Raw genomic sequence first — 25389 nt, forward strand, 5'->3', positions numbered from 1 at the left:
TTTTTTGCGTTTCGGCACTGTGTCACTTTAACTGACAATTGCGCGGTCGTGTGACGTTGTACCCAAACAAAATTGACGTCCTTTTTTTCCCACAAATAGGGCTTTCTTTTTGCGATTTTTATTTTTTGCGCTATAAACAAAAGAAGAGCGACAATTTTGAAAAGAAAACAATATTTTGTTCTTTTTGTTATAATAAATATCCCCATTTTTTTTTTTTAAAGAAGCAATTTTTTTCTCAGTTTAGGCCGATATGTATTCTTCTACATATTTTTGGTAATAAAAATCGCAATAAGCCTATATTGATTGGTTTGCATAAAAGTTATAGCGTCTACAAAATAGGGGATAGGCATTTATACAGCGATCAATGCTATAAAAATGCATTGATTAGTGTAAAAATGTCACTGTCAGTGAAGGGGTTAACACTAGGAGGCGAATAAGGGGTTAACTGTGTTCCCTAGTGTGTGTTCTAACTAAAGGGGGGATGGGACTTGCTAGGGGAAGAGATAGATCGGTGTTCATACTTTGTATGAACAAAAGATCAGTCTCTTCTCCCCTCAGAGAACCAGGATCTCTGTGTTTACACACAGAGATCCACAGAGATCCCGGTTCTCGCTGTGTCACAAGCGATCACAGGAGGGACTTGCATCAGGTCCACAGGCGCGCTCCCCTAGTGGCCAAAAGAGGAAACAACGTAACATAACAGCGATTCGCGCAGCCAAGCCATGTTGCCGCAGTACAACTGCGGCAGCTGGTCGGCAAGCGGTTAATGTGAATAGAAACCTTCATTGTGATAGATAAAGATAATAGTCAGACTTCAAGTGACATCTGACCTTCAAATTGCCTTAGTAATGGCAGCTCCCATATTTCTATCCTGACGGTTTCCTTTAAAGGCTTGCTCACAGCAAGCATACTGCCATGCATGCATCTTATAGCATTCTGCAGTATAGGGAAAATCCATAATAATAATATCTATAATACTATATACTTCAAAATCACAACACAAGTTAAGTTAAGGCCTGGATCTAAATGAAACTAGGAGGAGGGCCAGCATGAATGGGGCATGCAGAAGAGGCGGAGAGTTAGTGGGGTGATATTGTGGAAGATGTAGCGTTCTTACCAGATTGGAGGGTCCAGGGTGGAAGGTGTATCCAGTAGTGGGCAGAGAGGAGGGGGAATCTTGTCGGAGCTCGTGGCATATCAGACAGGTGTTTCTCCCACCCTCCCTTGGTTCCTTTTTGATTGGTAGGAGCTTCCTGCATTTTTTAGGTGCTGGCGGGTATCTAGTGGGCACTTAGATTTTAACTGGCCTTTAGCTTTTTCTGGGTCCATTTTAATCCTTGTCATAGCAGCTGGGGGGGGGGTCTATTGGGTTTTTGAAGGCGGTGCCGGTTCAAAATTGTGGAGAATAATGAGTTGGGCCCATCTCAGGTATGGGTGTCCCTTCCTATTAATACGTTGGTAACATCGGGTTTCTAATTAGGTTGTATCTGGGAGTAAGTGGTCCCTCAGTGTAATGGCGGCTGGTGTCCTTGTATTGGGTGGAAAATACAACCATTTTGTCGTGATTATATCAGCCTTCAAAAATCTTAGACCTGGCAGTATTACTCTGAGGTTTGTTATTGGTTATGCATTGATTTTTATTATATTTATTAAAAAATTCTCCTTAACATTGTATTTAATTGTCTTGTAATAAAAAGGCTGCTATGGCCATTCAAGTCCAAAAAAATGTAATGTGTCGTCTGGTCATTTCGGAAGGGGGAAAAGGTTTTTGCAGTTGCCTAACACCTTACTGATAATCGGAGCCTCGCCACTCTGCAGGTCCCTCAGTCATGTTGACTCACAATTAAGAAAGTACAATTCTGAAAGATGAATTTAATGACATGCTCTGTCTCTGTCTAAGGAATACGTACTCTGAGCTATGCTGCTGCTGCAGGAGCTGATGAAGCATCTGAGACTGCTGTGCATGGTGAAGGTCTGCAGGGGGCATTCCAGGTCCAAGGGGAGGGTACTGGGGCATCATTGATTCCACTTTCAGGTAGAGTTCCCGTTGCATGCTAGGATAGTGCTGCTGGTGAGCGGGGTGAGGAGGGGGCTGGCCTTGTAGGTGAGGTGGTGGGGGGTGCTCCAGGCGGGAAGACTGGGAAATGTGACAGAGGTTTTCTGGGGTCATAGTGCGAAGCAGATGGGGGTCTGTAAAACGAAGAAGACACACAATGAGAAGCAGTGACAAACTTTGTGATACATGTCTCAATCTCCCAGCAAATTAAATTCAAAATACTAACCACAACATACAAAGCCATTCACAACTCTGCCCTGAGCTACATCACTAATCTTGTCTCCAAATATCACCTAAACTGTCCTCTCCGCTCTTCTCAGGACCTCCTACTCTCAAGCTCCCTCGTCTCCTCCTCCCATGCTCGTTTCCAGGATTTCTCCAGAGCCTCTCCCATGCTCTGGAACTCGCTACCTCCACCTGTCCGGCTATCCTCTATTCTTGTTACCTTCAGGCGATTACTGAAAACTCATCTCTTCAGGAAAGCCTATCACGTCTCTAACTAATCTCCTACCACTTCCATCAGCTCATTCCCCACAGTTACAACCTTTTGCACCACCTGCCCCATCCTATTAGATTGTAAGCTCTTCTGAGCAGAGCCCTCTTAATCCTCTTGCATTTAATTGTATTATACTGTAACTGTATTGTCTCCCTTTTATATTGTAAAGCGCTGCATAAACTGTTGGCGCTATATAAATCCTATATAATATAATAATAATATGAGTATCTCCCATTAAAACATATGTACACTCTAACAAGGAAATGTTTTTGTTTCCTTTTGGTCCATTAAATATACCATTTAATGTGTTTTATTATATCTGTACTGTAAGTGCAAAAAAATACAGGTTTATCCCGCGTTCTCTGCCCGTGCTACACTTTTATCAGTTACATTGTTCCCAGCTATTAATGAGGACTGCAGAATCCCTCTTCAATTTTGTAGAAGAGGAGACGGGGAGATAGTCTTGTTCTAGGTTCTCCATAGATACAGTATTGGAAGGCCTCTTTCACACGGGCAGTCATGGGGCAGTATAAACAGGCGGTTGAACCACGGTTTTACCACACCCAACTGCCCACCAAAAGCCTACCATACAGTTGGAGCAAGGTCTTTTTCACCAGGTAGTTGGGGGCAGTAAAACCATGGTTCAACTGCCTGTTTTAAGCCCCTACCTACCAAAAGCCTGCCATACAGTTGGAGCAAGGCCTTTTTCACCAGGCAGTTGGGGGCTGTAAAACCATGGTTCAACTGCCTGTTTTAAGCCCCCCAACCCACCCACCAAAAGCCTGCCATACAGTTGGAACGGGCTTTAACAGGGTTGGTCATGGCAAATTTAATGTGGCATGTTGCATTGACTTGGTAAACTTGCCCATTCAAATCAATAAAGCCACGCAGTAATCATGAGCCAAACGCTTCGCTTGCAGTTGCAGCGCATTAGTCCTATTAAAAAATATCATTTGGCAAAAAACAAAAGCGAAAAATAAAGACAGCAATTGAGGAGGCGTCAGGATCGCCTCCTGAACCCCTGAAAGGTGATCCACTGCGGATTGCTATTCAGGGACTGAACAAGGGTGGATTCAGCCTAAGTGAGAATTGTCACCAAGTGACAGGAAATGTGTTAGTTAGGCTCCTTTTACACTTGAGGTGGTGTCCACCCCTTAAAAGTGATTTGTGGCAGATCACTTTTCAAAGGAAGGTGAAAGGAGGTTTGCAGGCGTTCGTGAGGCGACGCTGCCACCTCCTGATGCCTGTTTTTGTTTATTATTACTGAATTTTGCATTGCAGGACAGAACAAGAAACTGCCACCCAAGTGTTTGGCTTGTGGTTGTGGTGTGGCCCTATTCACTTACATGGGAGAGTTTGACAGGTGGTGCCACACTGCTTTGCAGCTGCAGCAATGTGAACCATCCAAGCATCACCATGTCTGCTTGAAGGTGGATGTTTGGGGGGAGATAAAAATGTGGATTAACTGCCTATTTTTACCGGCCCCTGGCTGTCACTGTGAAATGAGCCTTACTGGCAGATCATAAGGCATCATTCCCACGAGGCGGATCCGCTGCCTCGGAGTCCGCCTCTGTCCGCCAGCTCAGCGGAAGATCTCTCCATTGATCTCCGTTGAGCCGGCAGATGACAGGTCCCTCTCTGCTCACTGAGCGGGGAGGGGTTTGTCGAGCGCCGCTAGTTACTATGGAGAGATCGGACAAAAACGGACAGCGTGTCGGTTTTCATCAGATCTCACCCGATCCGATCTGCCAGGGATGCATGCGAACGTAAAGGCATCCGTCTGCTTTTAGTGGATCGGACCGGGTCGGATGTCAGCGAACATGTCACCGCTGACATCCGTCGCTCCATAGACTAGCATGGAGCGCCCGTTCAGATCCGCCAACAAAACTGACAGGCGGACCTGAACGGTCCGACAATGTAAGGTGTAAATAAAGGAAAAAAATGCAGTCACCAATATTAACGACTTGTAACCTGCAAACATATTCTTTTTTTTTTCTCTTGGGCTTTGATACACTAATCAAGCTGAAATTAAATAAACATTATTTTCTACATGAATAACTGCAAGCTGTATTCAACACAATAGATTTAGACAAAACGCTTTGGCAGAATTACAAAACAAATATAACTTTGAAGTGATTCTCCGGGTAGTGATGGTGAATTTTGTCTATAACACGAGAAGTGTCAATAAATCAGATTTAGCATAGAGATTATTAGAACCAAATGTACGCTGAGAAGATCACGGCTGCTAAGATGCCCATCGCATAAATATTTAGCTTGGAGGAATGCCAAATTACCAGCAAACTCACACAAATCTACCTGCGCCATTTTATAGGGATGAAAGCTATTGTAAACTAACAAAGGTGTCAGCAATCTGGAATAAACAGGATTATTTCTCTTCCATTTTAACAAGAGATCTACTCCTGGGGGTGATTTCATGTAGAAGAACCAATCACGGTAATTGCTAGCCAAGGACATGACATGGGTGCTAGTAGAGTGTGGTATAAACAAGTACGATCATATTGGCTGAGTGTGCATGTTATTGCACTGATCAGACAAGCCTTGGTGTCAACAGTATCTTTGGGGGACACAAGCAAAATTGTAATCAAATATGCATTTTAGATGATCAACTTTTTTCCCATAGAGCAGCTGGTCAGGGAATAACTGCCATCATCACAGAGCACCCACATACACTATATTACCAAAAGTATTGGGACACCTGCCTTTACACACACATGAAATTTAAAGGCATCCCAGTCTTATGCCCCGTACACACGGTCGGACTTTGTTCGGACATTCCGACAACAAAATCCTAGGATTTTTTCCGACGGATGTTGGCTCAAACTTGTCTTGCATACACACGTTTACACAAAGTTGTCGGAAAATCCGATCGTTCTGAACGCGGTGACTTAAAACACGTACGTCAGGACTATAAACGGGGCAGTGGCCAATAGCTTTCATCTCTTTATTTATTCTGAGCATGCGTGGCACTTTGTGCGTCGGATTTGTGTACACACGATCGGAATTTCCGACAACGGATTTTGTTGTCGGAAAATTTTATATCCTGCTCTCAAACTTTGTGTGTCGGAAAATCCGATGGAAAATGTGTGATGGAGCCCACACACGGTCGGAATTTCCGACAACAAGGTCCTATCACACATGTTCCGTCGGGAAATCCGACCGTGTGTACGGGGCATTAGTCTGTAGGGTTCAATATTGAGTTGGCCCACCCTTTGCAGCTATAACAGCTTCAACTCCTCTGGGAAAGCTGTCCACAAGGTTTAGGAGTGTGTCTATGGGAATGTTTGACCATTCTTCCGGAAGCGCAATTGTGAGGTCAGGCACTGATGTGGATGAGAAGGCCTGGCTCGCAGTCTCAGTCCTAAAGCCGCGTACACACGAGCAGAATGTCCGACAGAAAAAGTCAGGCGGAAGCTTTTCATCGTCTATTCCGATCGTGACCAATTCTTATGCTTAACCACTTCAGCCCCGGCTGATTTTACCCCCTTAATGACCAGAGCATTTTTTACGATTCGGCACTGCGTTGCTTTAACTGACAATTGCGCGGTCGTGCGACGTTGTACCCAAACAAAAATGACGTCCTTTTTTTCCCTGAAATAGAGCTTTCTTTTGGTGGTATTTGATCGCAATATTTTTGTACTTTTTGCCATAATAAATATCCCCCAAAAATATATAAAAAACGAATTTCTTTCTCAGTTTAGGCCAATATGTATTCTTCTACATATTTTTGGTAAAAAAAAAAAAAAAATTGCAATAAGTGTATATTGATTGGTTTGCGCAAAATTTATAGTATCTACAAAATAGGGAATAGATTTATGGCATTTTATTATAATTTTTTTTTACTAGTAATGGCGGTGATCTGCGATTTTTATCGGGACTGCGACATTGCGGCGGACAGATCGGACACTTTTGACACTATTTTGGGACCAGTGACATTTATACAGCGATCAGAGCTAAAAATAGCTACTGAATGCTGTGTAATTGTCACTGGCAGCGAAAGGGTAAAACACTAGGGGGCAATCAAGGGGTTAACTGTGTTCCCTCAGCGTGTTCTAACTGTAGGGGGATGAGCTACCTAGGACATGACAGAGATCAATGCTCCCGATGACAGAGAGCAGTAGATCCCTGTCATGTCACGCCTGTCATGGCATTTCCCCATTCTGCCTCTGCGATCGCGGGCCACTGGCGGACATCGATTCCGTCGAACATTCCGATCGTGTATGGGCTTCATCGGACCTTTTGTGTCGAAAATTCCGACAGACCTAGAAATAGAACATGTTTAAAATCTTTACGACGGACTCGATTCCTATTGAAAAATCAGTTCGTCTGTATGCTAGTCCGATGGACCAAAAACGACGCTAGTGCAGCTATTGGCTACTGGCTATGAACTTCCTTTTCTAGTCCGGTCATACGTCATCACATTCGAAACAATCGGACTTTGGTGTGATCGTGTGTAGGCAAGTCTGTTTCGTTGGAACTCTGTCGGAACTCCGTTGAAAAGTCCTTCGGAGTTCAGTCCGTCAAGAAGTCCGCTCGTGTGTACGCGGCATTAGGCACTATTTTTTGTTGTTTGAACTTTTTGATGATATTCACTTTTGTGTTATAATATTTTTCCTTTACCTGTTTAGACAGAATAATTATATTATTGCTAAATAAGCGCATCATTATTTGCATATTTGGACGGTTTCTATGCAGAGCTTCACCAGATTTTGCATGCTCCAGTGTTAGTAAATTGCCCTCAATGTCTCATGTCCAAGGGTAGCTTTCTACTAATAATCTCCAGGTGCTAAAAGTATAACTAAAGGCAAAACTTTTTTTTAAGGTCGGAAAGAGTGGAGATGGATTAGAACACCTGTCAGGTTATTATTGCTGTCTGTGTCCCAGTTAGGGGGATTCCCCCTCTCTATTTGTCTTGGTGACTATTATTACCGAGAATGAAAGTGAAAGAAAATCCCAAATTTGGAGTGCTCACCAGAACAGTAATAGAGGGGAAATCTTCCAATGAGGACACGATTTCTAGTGACAACCGGGGATTTCCCTCAATTTACAGGAATTTCCTCTCACTTCTGGTTTTGGCTGTGGGACAGGAAATGAAGGGAAATCTCCCTAATGGGACACAGATGGGCTTCAGTTCCACCTTAACCCCTTCAGATCCGCGCTATAGCCGAATGACAGCTACAGCGCGGATCTGCTTTGCCGGGAGGGCATCAATAGACGTCCTCCCCTTTGCAAGCTGTCCACGCCCCCCTGAAGGGCGTGCACGGTGTGCGCTGTAATCACCCAAGTCAATGAAACTCGGGTGATCACAGATCAGAGTAAGGGGTCAATCCCGACCCCTTACCACGTGATCAGCTGTCAGCCAATGACAGCTGATCACGTGATGTAAACAAAAGATCGGTAATCGTTTTTAATTTCTTCTCACAATGACAGCGTGAGGAGAAAAAAAAGCTGATCACTGGCTTCTGTTGAAGGGACATCGGTCCCGAAGAGGAAGAGGCGAAGCCCACCAGTACCACCTGCCAGTGCCACAAATCAGTACCCACAGTGCCCACCAATCAGTGCCCACCAGTACATAAGTGAAAGCAATCAGGGCCACCTATCAATGCCCACCAGTGGTGCCAATCAGCGCCTCATCAGTGCCACCTAGCAGTGCTGCCTATCAGTGTCGATCAGTGCCCATCACTGCCACCCATCAGTACCCATCAGTGCAAGCTATCAGTACCACCTATCAATGCCCATCAGTGCTGCCCATCAGTGCCACCTCTCAGTGCCCACCAATGCCACCTATCAGTGCCCACCAGTGCTGCATATTAGTGCCCATCAGTGCTGCCTATTAGTGAACATCAGTGCCGCCTATTAGTGCCCATCAGTGCTGCCTATTAGTGCCCATCAGTGCCGCCTTATCAGTGCTCATCAGTGTAGCCTCATCAGCGTACATCAATGAGGGAGAAAAATTACCTGTTTGCAAAATTTATTAACAAAATATAAAACGGTTTTGTATTTTTTTTTAAAACTTTGTTTAACAAAAAATAAAAAAGCCAGAGGTGATCAAATACCACCAAAAGAAAGCTCTACTTGTGGGGAAAAAAATGATAAAGATGTCATTTGGGTACAGTGCTGTATGACCTCAAAACTGTCATTCAAAGAGTGACAGCGCTAAAAGCTGAAAATTGGTCTGGGCAGGAGGGGGGTTTAGGTGCCCAGTAAGCAAGTGGTTAATGCAGTCTCAGCTTAGGGAAATTATGTGATGAAATGCTGAAAAGTTTAATTTAATTTCAGGTTTTAATCCTCATATATAGCTAAATACAGCAAACAATACTTATGTCACACTGCCCGGCTTAGTGAAAAGTCGAGCTGACCTTGTAGCTGTCATAATCATACACAAATCAATAGATTAGGAGGTGAAGTAAATAGTGTGATGGGCACTGTCCACGGCTTTTTACGGGAGAAAGTAAACCTGCCAAACTACTGTAGGTTATCAGACTGTTTTTTTTTAAATACTTTCAAGTATATCTAAAGCCCAAACTTTTTTTTTAAAGCAAGGAAACTGTTAAAGTTAAACTCCGGGCAGGAATTTCTTTCCCCATGCAGTGGGGCTGTGCCCACACGGGTCAAATGCTTGTTTTGTCTAGGATTAGTCACCCGATCCTTCAATCCTCTGGAAAATTACACTCCCCCACGGTCCAGCGGTGGACTGTTCCTGGTCTATGGAGCCTGCTCTGGGCGTGATGACATCAGGAACAGTCCACAACTTAAGACCTCCAGAGCGAAGGGGTGCCGGACCGGTCTTGTGCTGGGAGGATCAGAGGATTAGGTGAGTGTATCTTGGCTCTCCTCTCCCCTAGAAAAAACGAGCAGTTAACCCATGCAGTGCGAGCACAGCCCCACTGCATGGGAAAAACATTTTTTTTGCCTAGAGTTAAGATTGAAATCACTGCTAAGTTTTCTTTGCCATCTGTGTCCCATTGGGGAGAGTTTCCTTCATTTCCTGTCTTGTAGATGGAAGAAGCGAGAGGAAATACCTTCAAATGAGGAAAATCCCATCTTATACAGTTGTCACCATTAAGACCCCTTTCTACACTAGGGCACTTTGCAGGCGCTACAGCGCTAAAAATAGCACCTGCAAAGCGCTCTGAAAGAGCCGCTGCTGTGTCTCCAATGTGAAAGCCCTGAGGGCTTTTACACTGGAGCGGTGCGCTGGCAGGAAACTAAAAAAAGTACTGCTAGCAGCATCTTTGGTGCGGTGAAGGAGCGGTGTATACGCCGCTCCTTCCCATTGAAATCAATGGGGCAGCGCAGCTATACCGCCGGCATAGCGCTGCTGTAGCAGCGCTTTGCAGTGGCTTTAACCCTTTCGCGGCTGGTTTTTAACCCTTTCTCAGCTGCTAGCGGGGGGGGGTAAAAGCGCCCCGCTAGCGGCCGAATAGCACTGCAAAATTGACGGTACAGCGCCACTATTTTTAGCGCCGACGCACCCACCACCCCAGTGTGAAAGGGGCCTTATGGGAAGTCATCCCATTCACACAGCCAGCTTGGGTTGTATGCTACCAAGAATCAAATCACAGGTGTCTGCTTCATCCAGTATTTTTAGTGCTTTCAGCCTCAGTCAGCAGCCTGTACAAATGAATGTAAGGTGGACAGGCACCGTGACTGTCCTCAGCTGTTTGCATATAATTGCACATCGAACAGTTACATGCATTTAGGGAAAGATGAGCGACCCTGGATGCAAACTGAAGCATCTATTACCAGCACATCTTGAATCTTCATCCACACGTTTAATAAAGTGATCAAATCACAGCAGTAAAGATGTAACATTCCGAGGCCAGACAGGCCCCTTCATCGGGTATGTGACATCACATACCTGATGAAGGGGCCTGCATGGCCTCGAATTGTTGCACCTTTACTGCTGTGATTTGATCACTTTAATAAATGTTGGGGTGGTTTGTTTTTTTTTTAAGATATGTATGCTTCAACTTGTGATGACACCGGTTACCAGCTGGTAGTCGCTACAGCACCCATTTATTGCTTGACAAAAAAAAAACCCCTGCTTTTACACACATTTGAGCTTTTGTTTTTTTCCTCTGCCTCTAAATGCTCCTCCATGTTGGCCTATGTGACCATGCACACTATAGGCATTTACAGGAGTTTAGATGCAGAACCCCCCCACTCGCCACCAAGATACACCTTTTACTTACTCTTACCTGCTTTATTAATTTTATATTGTTTTTGTCACTCTTTCATTCTATTCTAAATTTTTTTGATAAAAATTTCTATTTTTTTTTTTGGTTTTCTTTTGACCTTCAATGCAATACTGTAAACTAATATATTAGAGGTTGCCTTCCAGGGATCTAAGTGGCTCGTTGGTGTCAGGCTTGACCATTCCATCCCGAAAACTTGGTTTGGCTACTACTACTTGAAATTTGATTAACATCAGGAACTAGTATTTTTTTGTTTGATCCCTTGCCCTCAGGTTGTTCATGATTTGTGGAGCCTATGCCATGTTCTATCGGATTGTGTATTTTTAACATGTTTTAAACTTGTTCCTGGATCTGTAAAATGCTGTATTTACTTATCTTTCAATAAAAAACCCCCACCAAAGTCGCATTCAGGAGAGGAGTTTGTGAGTATAAAAAAAAACGCATAAATGCGCATGAACACTAGGAGCATTTATGCGTGTTCCCACGGTAAAACATTCTAATGGCCAGAATAAATGAACATTCTGGCTAATAGAATGCATTGCCCTTGGATTCCTACTATATTGAATTGTATTGTAGCTGTACTATCTGCCCTCATGTTGTAAAGTGCTGCGTCAACTGTTGGTGCTATATAAATCCTGTATATTAATAATAATTAACGCCTGACTTGTGAACTTGCATGCAAAAATGCAGCTTTTTACCACATTTTCCTGTTGCTAAACTTCTGTAGGAGAAAAGGCATCATAGAGAATACAGTGTGCATGTGAACTAATGTATGCAATTGGAATAATATAAGTGGCCTGGACAAGAACTGTTTGTGTCCATGACAGCTCATCGGTCCACAATAGCATGTAACTGCACATATGGACAGTGCAGTGCAAACAGTCGCGGCGCCTGAATGTGCATGCAAAAATGCAGCCTTTTACGGCATTTTCCTGCTGCTAAACTCCTGTAGGAGAAAAGGCGTCATTAAGAATACAGTGTGCATGTGGCCTAATAAATATGATGGGAATATTATAAGCGACTGGATGTGAACTGTTTGTGTCTAGGGCAGCTCATCTGTCTCCAATCGCATTTAACTGCATACCCGGGCAGTGCCATGCAAACAGCCGCGGTGCCTGGTAGTCAGATTTATGTTGATTCTTGGTGGTGTAGGGCCCAAATCAGTCATGTGAATGAAGCCCTGTTCTTGTTCTGATGACAATTAAAAATGTTGGAATGTTAAAATTCCTGAGACAAAGAACAGGGATGGTAAAACTCTCCATCGGGGACTTCCTTGCTCTATCCAAAACCAAAAAAAAACTCTTTATATACAGATTAAATATGCAAAATACAATAACCTAAATTCCCGTTCTACAGAAATTGATGAAAAAGAAAATGGGGTTGTTATTTTGGGTTACTATACCCTATGCATCGTCATGTTCTTTGTGTTGCCCTGTTAGATAAGCTTGTAAATTTAGCCAATAAAATGATCAAATATCAGGACTACATCATTCACACCGCATACAAAGCAGTTTCATAATAAAACTATTTTAGAGGAGTATTCTAATTTTTATATTATGAATAGTAATATGCTTACAAAACAACATTAGCTTTCCTAATACATGAAAGGTATAAAACATAAACTATAAAACAAGAACAACATCTACATAAAATTTATAAAACAGAAAAAAAAAAAAAACAGAATAGGCTACAACTCTAGGCTGGTGCTGGAATTATATTCCAAAGGCGGAATGTGTGTGGGGCCAGAGACACCACTCTTGATAAATTTAGGGAGGGCAGCTAAAAAATTCCAGACATTTTTTAGCTCTGATAAACAAAGATCATGGCTCTAACATACTGGACACACTGCATGGTTCTGTATATTCCATCCTAAACAGTCTCACCTGTCATTGTGTACACCTGTCCTATACCCTGCTGCATTGGGACACTCCCACCTGTCAAACCCACAGTGTGGCCAACCTTTTGTAAATAAGGAGAACATATACAATCACAAGTGATGACCTTGCTTCCTTCTGATCTCAGCAGGACATAAGCACAGGGCTGCTCTCTGGTCCCCATAGGAAAATAAGATGACCCCACCACCAATACCATCACCGCTCCTGATTTGTCATTGATGACCACTTTCTTGTGTCTACACTACTCCTTGAAATCAGGTTAGGGTCCAGCGCCATTCTTTCTCCTTTAATTTCTGCAGTTCCTTCTTCTGGCTCCCAAAGACTTTGGGAACCTCCTTACCTTTGATTCTCTGTAATCAATCCTCCTTGACCCCGGATTCTACAATTCTGTGGCCATGCATGGTGCTCCTGTTCCATATATTCCTCAACATTTTGAAGTCTAATGTTTCTCTCTTATTCTTCATCCATTGTTTCTTCCCATGCATGTCTTTAAAGTTATTCTCCATGCTCTCATTCTCTGGATCTCCTCTGGCTCTCCTTGCGACTCATGCAATCACCGCTCTAGCAATTCTATGCATAACTGGAGAGCTGGTGTATTTACTCACTGGTTATCTCTCATGAATTTCTTACCTTCTCTCTTCCCTGACCGATAACACCAACTGGGTAAAACCACGTCTGCTAAAGGTGGGGGGGAGAATACCTAACAGGCACTTACCATTGAGCTGCTGGGGGGAGTACGCCTCTGATCCAGAGTCTGGGGGAGAGTCAGGTAAAGTGCTAAGGAGGAGGAGGAAGAAGAACAATTTGTTTCAGATTCAGAATACTTTATTAATTCCAAAGGGAAATTATTGCAACACACGCCACACGCAACAAAGACAACACAAGATCACAACAATGAACAGAACAAGACACAGCAAAATTCCCAATAACAGCCATTAGCACCAAATAAAACAAATTAAAACTACACTCTAATAAACCATCCATACAATTAAAAAACAACATAACAGAACAAATAACACATATTAAAATATAACAGAACATTAAACTACCAAAATGCAAATAATACACCACTTTCTCTAGCATTGCCCCAAATAATAATTACCATAATACCGACATACTATAAAAGCTACATAAAAATCCTGAATGTAAACCATATTTCTGCACAGTGTGACTTCAAAAATTGTTCATAAATTCTTACTAATAGTCTATAAAGCTATATAACAAAATACCAGCTGTATATTGTGTTTTAGATTGGGTTTCCTTACATGTTACACCTCATTTTTTAAAGTAGAACTAAAGGAAAAACTTTTTTTTTCAGCGTTGGATAGAGTGGAGAGGGATTAGAACACCTGTTAGGTTTTTACTGCAGTCTGTGTCCCTGTAAGCCCACGTTCACATCGGGACGCTTTGTCAAATCACATGTCAAATCGCCGGCTATTGCCGGAATTGAATAGAAATCTGTGCATGTACCCGCACAGATGTCTGCCAAATCAGCCCCCGAAGTCAGACTGCATTGCCGGTTTGAAATCGTGCAAGTTCGGTTTCAATCCCGCCCTTAATGTGAACCTGGGCTGGGACAGATTCACCCCTTCCATAAGACCTCCTGGGCGAAATCACGTACCTCTGTGTGTCTTATGGAAAGGGTGTATCTGTCCCAGCCCAGGTTCACATTAAGGGCAGGATTGAAACCGTGCAAGTTCGGCTGAACTTGCACGGTTTCAATCCCGCCCTTAATGTGAACCTGGGCTGGGACAGATTCACCCTTTCCATAAGACACACAGAGGTACGTGATTTCGCCCAGGAGGGCCGCCCTGCCACAGTATATATGCATGGGGCGGTCTGGAAGAGGATTTCCCCCGTGCCCTCTTTTGGCTATGGGACAGGAAGTGATCTCCCCAATGGGACACAGATCCCAAGAAAGCTGACAAACCCCTTAACCTTACCTTAAGGCCCATACATAAGATCAGAAAATCATACGAAAAATACAGCTTTCGAAGTGATCATATGATAATCTGATCGTTAGTACACAGCTTTCGCTTAAAATTTTCCGAAGGGACAAACACGAAAAATGTTCTCGTACGATACCAGATTGTACAATTTTTGTTTGATCAGTATAGTTTTAGTCCAAAAATATGATACAAAACACTACAACACAGGCTTACTCCAGGCTGTAAGACTGTCCACAGCCCTGCATTGGAGGCAGCGAAACTGAGGAACAGTCTGCCAGAGCGTAGGAGAGAAAAGGAGAGCGACGACTGCCCAGGGGAAGTTAAAGCTGTGTTTTTTTTTTATACCATAGACCAAAATGAACATTTAACCCTTGCAGTGAGGGGACTTTTTTGCATTTCACCTCAATTAGGGATGCACTGATACCAGTTTTCGAAGACACGTACGAGTACCGATACCAATTGCCGATACCTATTTTTAGTGTCGCGTGACACATTATTAAATGAGCTAAAATATTGAGGTAGCACCCTGAAGTTTAGGCAGGGTTGCTATCAAATTTAGTTGCCAGGCGATTGTTGCCTTGGCCAATTGTTAGGAGATCAATTGATTTCTCCCTAATTCTGGAATTGCTGTACTTTTCTCTTCTGTCACTAGGTGGCATTGTAGCTGGTGGCACTAGATAAGAAAAGCGCATAGCAAGGACAGATTAGGAATGAATGGGTATCTCAGCCAATGGGCAGGGATTTTCTTGGGTCCCTTGGCCTGCTGGGAAAGCCAATTTATTTGGGTGGAGTCAGGTGATCGGGGTGCCACCTGGACAGCTGTCTGGGTGGAAGTGTGTTGTAGTGCCCCGGGCTGCTAGGCCAGAAACCTAAGGCCTATCCGGGGGACATCTGGCTGCTAGGCTGTCTGAGGGCCTATCCAGAAGCAGGAAAGCAGCGTAGGGTTGTGACTGCGGGTTAGTAGTCCAGCCAGAAGTAACGGTTCCACCGGCCGTGGAACCAGCTGTGGTCGGAGGTAGATGGGAACCTGTAGCCACTAAGGGACCATCCACCTTTCTACCGGAGACCACCTTGATTAAGCTGAGGCCAGTACCACAGCAGACTTCTCGCCAGCCAGGGACGATGAAGAAGTGGGAAAACTTCAGCAAGTGACAAGTCAGGGACCCAGTGGGACAGCAGAGGTAATGCCTGTGGAGCATCAGTGAGTGCCAAGCCAGGGACCTATCGTGTCAGGGGGGTGAAGCTTGAGGAGTATCTGTGAGTGCCAAGCCAGGGTCATAGCAGGAAAGTGGGGGTGACGCTTGAGGAAGATACCGAGTGCTAAAGTGGAAGAGCTCAGGGGATCCAGTGGCTAGTGGATCTGAAGTCTAGTGAGAGAGACTGGGAGCTCATTAGTGAAGACCCTCAGTGAGTGATTGTGGGGTAAGCTGAGAACTGTTCGTGTTGCAAATAGTTGAGTACAATTTAGTTAGTAACCGCTACAAGATTGTTGCCATAGGAGACAGCGGTCCTACCTATAGAGAAGTGGTATCCGGCTGGAGGCCTTCACCTGTATAGCTGTCTACCTATAGAAGTCTTGGAGTCTGCCAATTATCTTTGCATTTACTTAAGGGTGTCCTGGCCCTAACCCTCTCTCCCAAAGTTCTGTTTAAGAGACAATAAATGTCTTTGCATTCAAAAAGTGTCTGGCGCCCACCTGTTCATCTTGCATTACACCCACCATGCCTTGTAACCCATTCTACACAGAAGGATGTCAGCTGTCCCTAACTCTGGAGGTTACCATTAGGCTTGAGTGGCCCGGGACTTTGCTACATTAATCTATTACTAAATACATTTTGTGTGGTTCTGTTTATGTTATTATTAAATTATTATTATATTATATATTGTGTTTTGAACCACATCTGATTCGCATGACATGTGAACCAAACTGTCTTTCTATGGAGCCGGTTCACATATATGCAGGCCGGCCGCATATTTAAAAAGAGTCAGGTAGGATTTTCAGTCCGGTTCAGGTTTCAGTGTCATGCACTTTAAAAATACGCAACTGAACCGCACCTGTACCGCACCTGTACCGCTGAACGAAATCGCACTGATTTCTTTTTACAGATCTCACTGAAAACGGCCCCACACATATGTGTACCCGGACTTGAAGGTATCAGTTTTAGTATCAAAGCATTTGCTTAGTATCAGCACCAATACCGGTATCGGTGCAACGCTAACCTCATTACATTTTTGAGGTACATGGATGGTGTGCTAGCTATTCCATGAAATCAAGGTTTATTTGTCATTTGTGCCCATAAGAGATATTTCCCCTCATTTCCTGTTCATGGGGCATGTCACCAGGACAGGATGAGAGCTGAAAACTCCCGAGAGGACACACAAAGAACAGTAAACACCCAAAAGAGGTTAACGGAAGTTGGATTTACTGTAATAGTCTGTTATAATGCAGGTCACATAAAACAAAAGCAAACTAATGAGGATACAAACAGTACTGACAGCCACCAGCAGGGCCGGGACAAGGGGTAGGCAGGAGGGGAAGCTGTCCTGGGCGCAGTGGTTTATTGCAGTGATGAGGGTGCCTTAACACTAACCCTAAGGAAAGGGGGCACAGCTTGGCATCTTTGCCCTGGGCACTGGATGACCTTGTCGTGGCACTGACCACCAGCACTATATACAGGCAGTGACTGGTGCCTGCACACACCTTTAAAGTGACACTAAAGGTTAATTATTTTTTTTAAATAACAAACATATCATACTTACCTCCACTGTGCAGCTCGTTTCGCACAGAGTGGCCCCAATCCTGGTCTTCTGGGGTCCCTCGGCGGCTCTCTCGGCTCCTCCCCACATCAGATAACCCCCTGGGAGAAGCGCTCTCCGGGGGGGGGGGGGGTTACCTTGCGGGCGCGCTCCTGAGTCCAGCATTCGTCATGCATAAAGGCCGAGTGCAGGACTCGGCCCCGCCCCCCGGTGGCCGCGTCATTGATTTGATTGACAGCAGCGGGAGCCAATGGCTGTGCTATCAATCTATCCAATCAACAGCCAAGAACCCCCTAGAAGAGAGACGGCACGCCCCCATGGGACAAGTTCGAGGGTTCAGGTAAGTAAAACGGGGGGGGGCGGCTGGGGGCCGGTCACTGACAGGTGTTTTTTCACCTTAATGCAGAGGATTCATTAAGGTGAAAAAACGCGCACCTTTACAACCCCTTTAAGCAGGGTATACTCCAGTAGAATTTTGAACGAAAATTTGTGCAAAAATTCTTAGGAAAATTTGTACGAAAATTCTTAGTACATTGGAATGTCCAAAAGATTTCCTTTGCTTTTAACATTTAATTTTGGAATGAATGGACCAAACAAAAACCACATATATTGCTAAAAATTTGTACATTCGAGAACATTTTGCATCATACTCCTTCAAATTTTATTGTCACTGCGGTCAAGAACAAACATTGATTTGACCCCACTAACAATTAGAAAACCAAACAAAACTTCTTACAAGATTTGAAATACGTTTAACAAAATTCTACTAGTGTATACCCAGCTTTAGATGCACTCATCTGTAGTACACATTGCTGAAAATCTCGGATGTAACCAGCAAGTTTCAACATCTGGTAGCATTGTGCTGGCCATGCCGCGATATCACTCCTACAGTCCCAATGTGATGTCCCATCATTGTAATGGGCCAAAACAAACATGTAGGAGGAGAACGGGCCAGCATTTTGCGTACCATGAAATGTTGAAACTTGCCAAATATAGGAATCCTTACCAAAGCAAAAATGTCATTTAAAAACAAAGAAAAATGAATGAAATGGACCCCAATAGAACACAGTACTTTATTACAAATAATTTAAGAGCGTAGCACTTTAGCATAATCCCCCTATCAATTGTCCCCAATAGGGAGACTGGAAGAAATATTTTCGTCTCATTAATCCTACACACACACATGGGATAAATCAGCCATGCCAACTTACCATAAAATCTGGCCCTGTCTCTGATTTTCGTCGGAGGTGGGAGGAGGAACAGTGACATCATGGTCTCCACCTTGTCCAATCAGATAACACCTTGTATTCATTGAGAAAAAATACAAGGCGCTTCATGAATAGTGGACCTCCTGTGGTCAGTGTACAGAGGGGAAGCCGAGCATAACCCAGATTATTGCAGCTATCACTGTAGTAACATTGACTACTACATCAATTTCTATTTTCTTCAGTGGCCCATCAGGTATGGGGTATGGCTACTGAATCCAGCCATAGATGGTTCAAATCTCGGCTGGTTCCTGCTGAGCTTCAAACCATGTACGGGCAGGCTGAATGTACCATGTTGATCGATTAATCAACTTGGGTACAACCAGCCTGTCAGCTTTTACATACAATTATTGCTAGTGGCTGTTATAGCTGCTAGCAATAATCATTGGGTTTCTCCCAGTGGGAGCAGCTTCCCCCGCCCCCCATTGGGAGGACACAATGGCTCCGCGGGAGGGATTTCCCCATCAACACCGACTGTGTTGATGAATCGCGCAATTTTCTTTCCTGCAACCCCTGGTTGTAGGAAAAGAAAATCGCTCCATCTATGGCCGACTTTATACTCCGCCAAGCTGATTCAATGTAATTATGAAATACAGTTACATAGTAGGTTACATAGTAGGTGAGGTTGAAAAAAAACACAAGTCCATCAAGTCCAACCTATGTGTGTGATTATGTGTCAGTATTACATTGTATATCCCTGTATGTTGTGGTCATTCAGGTGCTTATCTAATAGTTTCTTGAAGCTATCGATGCCCCCCGCTGAGACCACCGCATGTGGAAGGGAATTCCACATCCTTGCCGCTCTTGCAGTAAAGAACCCTCTACGTAATTTAGGGTTAAACCTCTTTTCTTCTAATTTTAATGAGTGGCCACGAGTCTTGTTAAACTCTCTTCATACCTGGAGTTTAGCTTTAACTTCCACCTGTCCAGGTCTGTCCCAGAGTCCCCCCTCCGAAGAAGGGGGGGGCTCTGTATAAATTGTGACTTTCAGCTTACACAAGACTTGAGGACTTTCTCCCCCACCACAGGTAACAGCAACAATCATAGATCCAACACTCCATCTTATCAACTACTACTTTAACTTACCTGGCTGCATAGCTGGTTTTAGGTTCTGCTTTGATGGGAAGACCAGGTCCGCTCATGCACATGGCAGGGCCAGGGTATCCTTTGGGATTAAGCATGGCATTGCTGTTACTGCAATTGGCATGTGATTGGAAAGGTGGGCCTGCACATTGGCCACCCATACCAGGCCGTACTGGCATTTGCTGTCCCATATGAAGAACACCACCTGAGCTGGATGTTCCGACATGGCCAACATTGGAGATGACAGCAGGTAAGTGGGCTGCAGCAGAAGTACAGGGCTGACCTGGGTTTGCATACCCGGAAGAGGGAGGGATATCTGCAAAACAGCTGTAAACAAACGGTAAAAGAAAAAAAAGTTAAATATATATAGCATATATATACCCTGTTTCCCCGAAAATAAGACCTAGCGTGATTGTCGGTGATGGCTGCAATATAAGCCCTACCCCCCAAATAAGCCCTAGATAAAGTCCTTGTAGGTCTTCTTTTCAGGGTAGGGCTTATTTTCAGGGAAACAGGGTAGGGCTTACTTGGGGGGTAGGGCTTATATTGCAGCCATCACTGACAATCACGCTAGGTCTTATTTTCGGGGAAACAGGGTATATACATACAAACTACCTGTATCTCAATGACTTCAAACCATATTTGCCACAATGATATTACATCAGATTGCTCTTAACATGTACATGTGGATATAATAAAGCTATAAAATAACTAAACGCTGCAACAGGCACCTCCAGATACCTTTATAGTGACTCCACATTCCTGCAGAACACCCCACAAGCATCAAAACAAATAGTGACCAGCTCCTGTGGTTGTGGGCACTCACGCACCCACTATTGATTGATGAGTACATCCACAACCAAGATTGGCTAATAGTGAGATGCAGGTGGAATAGACCGCAAACACGGTCCCTGTTTGTATAACAGAGAGCCTGGATTGAGAGGTTTGCACTGTACCCTGCAGGAAGGCAGAACTGCCATGCAGGCTTCTGGTGGTATATACTATGGCACATGAGGGGCAGTTTTATAGATCTCATTTGATTGAAGGTTTGCTTTTATTTTCTCATATTTATGTATGTATCAAACAGTTCTTGAAAATGACGGAAGATGAAGTCCACTGCTGTGTTTCAACATACAAACTACACCTTATAGAAGCTTCTTAGGCTGACCATACACTATACAGTCTGATTGTACAATCCCTTTTAGATCATCCATCGATTATGTAGTTCAAGAACCTGCTTGATTTGATATAATTGAATTTGTTGTTTAGGTTTGTCCTCATACTACATAGTTTCGGTAACATCAAAAGGAGGTTATAGTGAGAATGTACAATCGGATTGTATAATGTATGGCCAGCTTTAGATCCATGCTTTCCTCTCAGCTGCTATGCAGCCAGCAACATTCTGAAGGGTAAGGCCCCTTTCACACCGATGGACAGATCGTGACCGCCTGTTGGTTTTTTAGGCGGACCCAATTGGATCATCCATTGCTATCCATGGGGCGGCGGAGGTCAATGAACATGTGTTGACACCCGCCGACATCCGATCCGATCCTGTCCGCTAAAAACAGACAGATTGGGATCCAGATTCCATCCCTCTGGTGGATCGGATGACAGTTGAATGGAAATAGACAGGCGGTCCGTTTCCACCTGACCATCCATAGACAACAATAGGCTGTGTCTGCGTCTGTTCTGCATCAGCGGAGCAGACACGGACCTGTGATCTGCCTGCTCAGCGGGGATCAGCGGAGAGATCCCCCACTGAGCAGGCGGATCCGCTGCTGGAGTCTGTCCCATGTGAAAGGGGTCTAAATGTGTTGAATAAAGTGCCCAATAAATTACAACCATGGCAGCATAGTTCTTGGTGCATTTTGTACATAGCTTGCGGGAAGCTAACTTCTTGCTCATGTGATTTGCTTGCAGTCTTCTCAGACATCTGAGTAGAATAATATTTCAAGCATTTATTACATTGGGCCTTTCATCTCTAGTGATAGTTTGACCAGCAGTTTTGGAGATGCAATGTTTCACTTACTATAACGCAAGGACCAATCAAGTGATTATAGCACAAAGATCCTCCTACACTAAGTATGAGAAAGTTAGTGGAGTGGCCTGTCTTGATATCTTCAGAGCAGAAGCAGGTAAGAATCTGCTATTAGTTTTGCTAAATCCTTGATTCTGGAATCAAGATGGGGCTAGGTCATGTAACCATACTGTTCACACCATCAAGGAATGTTTAGCTCTTTGTTCAGCCTGGCTGCACAGCGTCATTGGTTCTTATGGTGCAGGTGCAATATATGTACCAATGACTCTGTACATCCTGTCCACCTGCATCCTAGCAAATAATGAGGCTGTGGGGCCACCACAATGCACAGGAGTGCACTACCATGAATTGTAGTATAATATAATAAACTTACAAAAGAGCAAACCAACTACAAATAAAGTGAAAATAAGGTACTAAAACAGAAATAAATCAAAAAGCAAATACATCAAAAAATGATAAATACATTGAGCAAAATTATAAATGCAACACTTTTGTGTTTGCCCTTATTTATCATGAGCTGAATGCAAAAATCTATGACTTTTTCTATGCACACAAAAGGCCTATTTCTCTCAAATATTGTTCACAAATCTTTCTAAATCTGTGTTAGTGAGCACTTCACCTTTGCCGAGATAATCCATCCACCTCACAGGTCTGGCATATCAAGATGCTGATTAGACAGCATGATTATTGCATGGGTGTGCCTAATGCCGCGTACACACAAGCGGACTTTCAGGCAGACTTGGTCCGGCGGACCGGACTCCGTCGGACAATTCGATCGTGTGTGGGCTCCAGCGGCTTTTTTTTTCCCCAAAAGTCCGACAGACCTAGAAATAAAACATGTTTCAAATCTTTCCGACGGACTTGAGTCCGAGCAGCTATTGGCTACTGGCTATCAACTTCCTTATTTTAGTCCGGTCGTTTGTCATCACGTACGAATCCATCGGACTTTGGTTGATCGTGTGTAGGCAAGTCCGTTCGTTAGAAAGTCCATCGGAAAGTCAGTCGGCAAGACTGTCGGACCAGTCCGGTCAAAAAGTCCGCCCGTATGTACGCGACATTAGGCTGACCACAATAAAAGGCCACTCTAAAATGTGTTCAGTGTAGATGAAAAGAGCTGCTTGTCATCAGACTTTAATACAAAGCCCAAAAAACATATATAAAAAATCCCAATAGTTTTGGGATATGACCGTGTTCTCGTATCCTAATTAAAAAAAAAAAGGTCCAAAATATGTGACAAGATTTTATTTATGGAGAGACGCCATTCTATGGTAAAAGCATGATTTGATTTCCTTTTATTTAAAGGGGTGAACAATTTCTGGTGAGTGGGGTGTGTACACAGTGGGTGCAGAGGAAGGTGCTAGTTGGTGTTACAGAATATGATCACATATTTTGGACTTTTTTTTCACACAGAGCCCTTTTCTGTGTATTTGATTGCACTATATGGACATTTTGTAGTTTAATTTGATCACACTGTATGGATACTTTTGGTGTTGTGATTATATTGCATGGATATTGTTAATTAACATACAGGATGGAGGTACTTTCCTTAATGGAGAAGTCCAGTCTGAGCTCGTATGGCTGGGCTCCTGCTAAGGTTCACAGGAGTGCAAGCCGTTTTGTACTCCTGTGACCCGTTTTTGGCAGAGAGCGGTCTGAAGTCCACTCTCTGCTGACGTCACACAGATCAGTCCAGGCACCGCGTCATCCCGACTCTGGGAGTAAAGACCCGCCGGGTGCCTAGACTGATGGCCATCTCAGCAAGCCGCTGAGACAGCCGCTCCCCGCCCCTCCACAGCTCAGCGCTCCACTGGGCGTGGAGGAGCAGAGCAGGAGAGCTGCTGTCTGACAGTCAACAGCTCTCCTCTTGGGGAGCCGAGAGAACCGAGCCATCAACGATGTTCAATGGCTTGGATCTCAGTGCAGAGATGCCGGGGGACAGATGCAGCATCTGACCGATGCTGCATCCACCTAGGTAAGTATGATTGGGTAAAAAAAGCCAAACCCATACTTCTCTTTTAACCGCTTCCCAACCAACTGCCGCAGTTATACTGCGGCAGGTTGGCTCCCCTGCGCGAGCCGTTGTAGCTATATGCCGGCTCGCAGGGTCAGGGTCGGGATGGTGGGCGCGTGCGCCCGCTGCATAGCGGGGGTGCTCGTGGCCGATGGTCGCGATGACCGCTGGCCATGAGAGGGACGAGTGTGTGTAAACACACACTTCCCTGTTCTGTTCTGACAGGAGTGACAGATCATGTGTTCCTATTAGCTTGGAAACACGATCCGTCACTTCCTCCAGTCAGTCCCTCCCCCTTCAGTTAGAATCACCTCCCAGGGAACACAGTTAACCCCTCGAGCGCCCCCTAGTGTTAACCCCTTCACTGCCAGTGACATTTTTACAGTAATCAATGCTGTGTCTGCCATAATGTCGCAGTCACGATAAAAATCGCAGATCGCCGCCATTACTAGTAAAAAAAAAAATTAATAATAAAAATACTATAAATCTACCCCCTATTTTGTAGACGCTATAACTTTTGAGCAAACCAATCAATATACAAATACATATCGAATATTGGCCTAAACTGAGGAAAAAAATAGTTTTTTTTATATATTTTTGAGGATATTTATTATAGCAAAAAGTAAAAAATAATGTGTTTTTTTCAAAATTGTCACTCTATTTTTGTTTATAGCACAAAAAATAAAAACCGCAGAGGCGATCAAATACCACCAAAAGAAAGCTCTATTTGTGGGAAAAAAAAGGACATCAATTTTGTTTGGGTACAATGTCGCACGACCGCGCAATTGTCAGTTAAAGCGACGTAGTGCCGAATTGCAAAAAGTGCTCTGGTCAGGAAGGGGGTACATTCTTCCGGGGCTGAAGTGGTTAAAGATGTTCTTCAGTCAGTTTGTAAAAAATAAAAGTCAGCAAATACTGTAGCTGCTGACTTTTATTAGAAGGATACTTACCTGTCCAGGGATCCAGTGCCATCCTCACCTGGGCCGTCTCTTCACCAGTCTTTGGGTCCCTGGCGCTGGCATGTTTACTATAGAGAGTTGGCTTTGATTCCTTGCAGCTTTGCCGTCAACTCCCCACTGCACATGTGCGGGCCACACAGTGCTAAATGAAGGGTCCTGCAGACTCTGGGACCTGTGACGTGTCCTAAGAGGTTGTTGTGGGCAGGGTGGTGGTGGAGAACTTCTGCTCCAATCGCCTAGGAGGTCGGAGCAGAAATGAGGAGCGGGTACCTGTCAAAGCTGGATATCCCCCCCCACCCAAAAAAAAAAAAACATTCCAAATATGATAGAGGAGGGAATGAAGTTCCACTTTAATTGCATTAGGGCACCATTCAAAATGAACGAATGAATCGCTTTAGTCGATGCCATGCATGGTGTGCTACCGCATGTGTTACTGCAATGCTTTGATGAGAAGTTGGTCTAATTCATAATAAGTCAACAGCTTTGAGCTAACTGAATACACACTGCAAAGCTAGCTGGTGAAAATACATCTATACCTATGCAGTTATGCAAGGCTACACATGCTATGACCTATACTCTCACATAGTGATATAAATATACTATGGGGGTAAAAAGCATATTGACTTACCCTCTTGACACTGCACAGTTACACCTCTGTAAACAC

The 25389-nt window shown here is 44.1% G+C and overlaps 1 protein-coding gene across 6 annotated transcripts in view; it reads right to left on the bottom strand.

Annotated features, from left to right (window-relative positions):
- Positions 1–25389, bottom strand: part of MYRF (myelin regulatory factor) — a 213252-nt gene that overhangs the window by 41002 nt on the left and 146861 nt on the right. For 5 of the 6 annotated variants that reach the window (XM_073604657.1, XM_073604655.1, XM_073604656.1 and 2 more), the window contains exons 3-5: positions 19721–20044; positions 13379–13440; positions 1911–2190 (exon numbers count right to left, since the gene is read on the bottom strand). In XM_073604657.1, coding sequence (XP_073460758.1) covers positions 1911–2190; positions 13379–13440; positions 19721–20044 — 666 coding nt within the window. Of the gene's footprint in view, positions 1–1910; positions 2191–13003; positions 13302–13378; positions 13441–19720; positions 20045–25389 lie in introns of those variants that run through there. The other variant, XM_073604660.1, reaches the window with a different exon arrangement.

The sequence above is a fragment of the Aquarana catesbeiana genome, linkage group LG11 (assembly GCF_042186555.1).
Source record: "Aquarana catesbeiana isolate 2022-GZ linkage group LG11, ASM4218655v1, whole genome shotgun sequence".
Classification (NCBI taxonomy): domain Eukaryota; kingdom Metazoa; phylum Chordata; class Amphibia; order Anura; family Ranidae; genus Aquarana; species Aquarana catesbeiana.